At 39.6% G+C, this 5,369-nt stretch overlaps 1 protein-coding gene across 1 annotated transcript in view; it reads left to right on the top strand.

The window, feature by feature from the left end:
* The window catches only part of xpo4 (exportin 4), an 82,266-nt gene that overhangs the window by 70,600 nt on the left and 6,297 nt on the right, over window positions 1-5,369 (top strand). Inside the window, exons 14-18 of the mRNA XM_015378911.1 lie at window positions 2,491-2,650; window positions 2,727-2,896; window positions 2,973-3,147; window positions 4,135-4,341; window positions 4,643-4,729. Coding sequence (XP_015234397.1) covers window positions 2,491-2,650; window positions 2,727-2,896; window positions 2,973-3,147; window positions 4,135-4,341; window positions 4,643-4,729 — 799 coding nt within the window. The remainder of the gene's footprint in view (window positions 1-2,490; window positions 2,651-2,726; window positions 2,897-2,972; window positions 3,148-4,134; window positions 4,342-4,642; window positions 4,730-5,369) is intronic.

Below are 5,369 nucleotides of genomic sequence, written 5' to 3' on the forward strand. Positions count from 1 at the left end.
TATATATATATATATATATATATTTTTTTTTTTTTTTTTTTTAAGAGGATACACAAACTTATATTTAAGAAAAATCATTTTATAGTAAATATTTAAATTATTATTTCTTGAAGGTCTTGCAATGCTTTGTTGTAATTGGTTAAAAAAATGTATCTTTATTCGATAGACATTAAAACTATAAAACATTGATTAATTAGGTTGTTTTAAAATAATAGATAGACTTGGTTACAGTTTTAACATTTTCTGAATTTAATAATTAATGGTTAAATGAAAATAACCCCTCAGATCCGATTATCGGTTTCATTTGCTCAGCTTAAAATAAATTGTTTTATTTAAGAAACCTGTTTTTTTTTTGTGCATTTTTCTAATATTAACCATCTGCCAACAGACACATTAATGTTTAAATGTGTTTACCAAAGAGGCTGATATAAATCCTGAAATGACGCTGAAGCCTAATTCAACAGATCCAAACATGGACAGTTGGGCTCTAGTGTTCTTGTTATGGGTCAGATTTATTGTTTCTGTGTCGTTAGCGGTGCAGAATGTGGCGTATGAGCGCTCGTCCTGCTCAGGGATTTTGGCAGGCGCTCTGGATGCTCTTCTAATAATCGCCGTGACAACAATAGACGGTCCAGGCATCCAGCTTTATTGTCTGTTGAAGGTCATTGTTCTGCTGGGTCTTGTTGATTGGTCATTAAATGGAGAAGTGTGGGGGTGTGCGATGACAGAGGATTGCGCCCACCGGCGACTGAAAGCATCAGGTTTCCAGTTGGAGGATAGCCGACCTTTGGCCTCGTAAATGTCAGCGCGGTCTTTGTTTTCTGCAGACGATGTGAAACTGCAGGCTGTCCTCAGGGTGAGGAAGAAGGAGCAGTGAGCTCTAAGCTTTCCGTCCAGTATGGGGGTGGGGGGGCTGAATGTACACAGATAAACGCAGAGAACGACACGATGACAGCAGGCTGAGGTTTGGACATTTATTGTCTGGTTGGAATGCCTTTCTCTTGCTAACAGTCATTGAAACAGGAAGCTTCACAAAAACTCATCCCCCATTTTGGAGGTTGATCTTTCCTCAATTGTTTTTTTAGCATCCATTAAAATCTGTGTTTGATAAATGTCATGAACACAAAACATTCAGTACAAATGCCTCCTACAATTACACAGTAAAACTACAACTTTTTATTTGCGTTAAGTGTTTTGAGGACTTTTAAATATTGACAGACATATATTTTTGTAATCTTAAATGCAAAATGTTTGTATATTTTTTTACAATCTTGATATAATTACTGCTCTAAATGAGTCGCTCTTTCAGCTAAAGGCATGTTTTACAGTTTCTATACTCCAGTTAATATTCCAGATTAATCGATTATTAAATTAGTTCTTTATCTGATTAATTATTTCAGCTTTAGGATGTATAGCTGTACGTCATAACCTCTGCCCTGGCCCGTCTGGCTCTAAAAGGAGGAGGGGAGGCGTCCCAAACCTTCCCCAATACTTTTTGTTTTCAGCTATATGAGCATAATTAAGCCCTGAACACACCGAATAGAATTTTGCTTCCAATCAGACAGAAAACAGTCTGAGGTTGTGCTGTTAAGCGCTCATTGAAAGTCAATGGGGATGAACACACCCAACCCTATATCCTGAGAGGGGGCTGCATAGCTCCAACACAGATGGACCCCATGTCTATTTTGTTGTGACTACGCAGCAGATCAGCTGCAGTATAATGGGTCTGACTGGAACAGAGACGCTGTTATTAGGAAGAGACTTCGAAGCATTGGATGCAGGTCCAGCAGCTTCCACAACAGTTTCTTCCCGACTGCCATTTGACTGCTGAATGTTTTGTAAAATGTGTAATTGTATTTATTATATTTTATCATTATATATATATATATATATATATATATATATATATATATATATATATATATATTTTTTTTTCTTCTTACTATTTTTCAAGACTTTTTTTTACAAGTTTTTTTCAAGTACTTTTAAAAGAAAGATGAAATTGTCCAGAGAGCTGTTCCAAGGGAAATTTCTTTTTGTCTTATACATGTGTAAACAAAATAACAAATAAAATGTGTCTTAAGTCTAAGTTAAGTTAAGTAAAACATTCACTTTGTGGGGGAAAAAAACTAATAAAATCTCTCAATCACAAGGGAAAACTGCTGGATTTACAATGTTTGGAATCACAGAGTGCAGGCAGCCTCTTTCATGCAGTAAGATCTTGTATATTTCTCATTCAGAGTTGATCAATGGGGTTTTTGTCACTAGAAAAAAAAACTAGATCTCCGCTTCCTAGTGCTTGTTCAGCCTCATTGCAGTGGAAGCCATTACAGCCTAACCATTAGGAGGGAGTGAAATCTGCGTTTGGAAAAAAGGCAATAATGTCACTGGTTATGTCTCCTGGCAGAGGAACATGGAGCCGTCGGCTGATAAGCACATTGTTTTGTTTGATTCTTAACCTCCTTGTTTCGTCTGTTCTCTTTCCCTCAGACTGCTGTCTGCGGTGCTGAGAACGTCAGAAGTGGAGTCACGGGCGACCAGAGCGAGCTTGACGGAGCTTCTGAGTCCGCAAATGGGCAAAGACATTGTGTGGTTCCTCAGACGGTGGGCTAAGTCGTACCTACTGGTGGATGAGAAGCTCTATGAGCAGGTGGGTCTGATTCACCGCACCTCTATTGCATCCTCCTCCTTTCTTCTGTTTAAATGTTTCTCCTCCTTCTCCTCAGATCAGCATGCCTCTAAGCACAGCGTTTGGTGCAGACACAGAGGGAGCCCAGTGGATTGTGGGATACCTGCTGGAGAAAGTTATTAATAATCTGTCGGTGTGGAGCTCGGAGATGGAGCTAGCGAACGACACGGTGGAGCTGCTGGTGACGCTGGTAGAGAAGAGGGAAAGGTGAGCCCTGCTTTCCAGAGCATCAGCTTCCCTTAAGGTGCCTCTGATGCTCACTCTGCTCCCTCTGACCCATCAGGGCGAACATCGTGGTGCAGTGCGAGAGCTGGTGGAACCTGGCGAAGCAGTTCGCCAGCCGCAGCCCGCCCCTCCACCTGCTGTCCAGCTCGGTGCAGAGGTCCCTGATGAAAGCTCTGGTTCTGGGAGGCTTCGCCAACATGGACTCTGAAACCAAGCAGCAGTACTGGGCTGAGGTGACCCACATATTCACACGCCCTCAATCTCATTGTGGAGCGAGATTTCAGTTTATTCCAATTAGTTAAAATCTGTACTCTTCATCTAGCTAAACTGATCAAGTGTAGATCTCAAATGTTTCATAGTGAGTAAAATCCCTTGATGGGTGAGAACATTCCTCCGCTGGGTGTTCCTGTTGCCTGATGTAGCTCCTGATCCCGGAGATCTTCATCCAAATGCGCCGTTAGCTTTAAATGCGGCCGTAAAGCCCCCCTGACTCCAAAGCAATTATCTAAATGAGTCAGCTGCTGCTGGTTCCTGCAGCTGCTGTCTGAACTCTGAGGAGCCACCTGACAACTAATCACACTCATTAAACATTTGGCCTGCTGAGTAGTTTAGGATTGATTATGAAAACCTGTTTAATTTAATGTTGTAGATAACGCCGTTACTATTAAATATGTTGAATATGTTTATGCATGTAGCAACTTACAAAACTGTTTTAGTTATCAATTTGACAATAGTGATGCTGAAAGCAACTTCAATGTCACAAAATTAAACAATCTGGTTTTTTTTACAACCTGATCTTAGATTGAGAGGTCATGAAGTTTGTTGTAAAGATGAGGAAAGAACTTAGATCTCAATTTAACAGAACTGCTTCTGGTTTAACCAGAGTGCTCAAATATAACCTCAAAAGCCTTCCTAGTGGAGTTTATGCTTTTTAAGACTCGTTTTGGAGTCAAGCATCATGTGTGTGAAGTGACTATTGTTGCTTTGGTTGATTTGTAGTAAATGTGCTTTTTTTTTACTCATTGAAATCCACAAAACAAGCACTGATCTGATGTGAATGATCTGTCTGATCTCTAAAGCAGTTATAGTGGCACAAATTTTGCAAAAACAAATTTTTAGCTGGATAAAAAATTTAAAAAAAATCTCCTATTTATCCAGAAGCTCTGTATGTAACACATTATCATGTGAAAGCAGCTTCTCAACCGTCTTTTTGTCTCCAGGTGCTTCATCCTCTGCAGCAGCGTTTCCTCAACCTCATCAACCAGGAGAATTTCGCTCAGATCAGCCAGGAAGAGGCCGTCAAACAGGAAATAGTCGCCACACTGGAGGCGCTGTGCGGCATCGCCGAGGCGACGCAGATAGACAACGTGGCTTCGCTCTTCTCCTTCCTCATGGACTTTCTGTCCAGCTGCATCGGCTTAATGGAGGTGAGGGAAGGCGGAGGGTTTCTACGTAAAGCATTGATCCTGGGTGCTCAGTTCCAAACTCTAAAGTGCTCCAATTTCGGTGTTGTATTTTGTAGTAAATATATATATATTAATATATATATATATAAAAAAGAAACATGTTTATTGTTGATTTTAATAACTGCTGCAAACTAAATATTTTTTAGAAATTATTTCATCCCTGACACTAGGTGGCGGTGGTGTTTGTTATTTATTAATCTCAGATGAGACGTGGGTCTGGATTTAAAATGAGTTTAAACCAATCACTGTCTTTGTTTCCCAGGTTTACAGCAACACGCCTGAAACGATCAACCTCATCATAGAGGTTTTTGTGGAAGTGGCTCACAAACAGATCTGCTATCTGGGAGAGGTGAGGCTCTTAAGACACGTTCACACCGCAGCCTAAAGTGACCCAAAGCCGAATTTCTTGGCCCAAACGTGACCTGGATCTGATCTTTTCCTGACCGTCTGAACAACACAGATCAGATTTTTTTTCCAAAGCAACCCAGGCCGCTTGGCTATGTGGTCCTGAATCGATATATATCTGATCTTTTCAAATCAAATCTGTGTCTCATTTGAAAAGTGCAACACAGGATGAATTCAGTTCAGTAGTTGTTAAAAATATTTTTATTATTTGTTTGTTTTTAGCTTTCTTCCTATATGGAAAGTTTTTCAAAATTTGAAACATATTTACGAGGCCTGAAAGTAATGATTTATGTTAAAATAAACATTTGGGGTAAATTTGTTGCTACCAGGTTTTTCTTGTGTTTATTGTGTTTATTAAGTTGGTCTTAAATTTTTATTTTAAGTGGCATTAAAAAGTGTTAAAAAGGCTTCAATTGAACTTGCCTTATGCTGTAGGAACCCTAATATAAACGTTTGACAGGATCAGGTCATTCATGATGCTGATGTACAACGGGACTTATTTTCATTTTCATGATTAGCAGCTAATCGCCCAGGTTAGCTAGTACCAGAATTTTGTTGTTTTGCAATCTTATTACATTTCAATC

The sequence above is a fragment of the Cyprinodon variegatus genome, unplaced genomic scaffold (genome assembly GCF_000732505.1).
Source record: "Cyprinodon variegatus isolate N-32 unplaced genomic scaffold, C_variegatus-1.0 Scaffold181, whole genome shotgun sequence".
Lineage (NCBI taxonomy): Eukaryota > Metazoa > Chordata > Actinopteri > Cyprinodontiformes > Cyprinodontidae > Cyprinodon > Cyprinodon variegatus.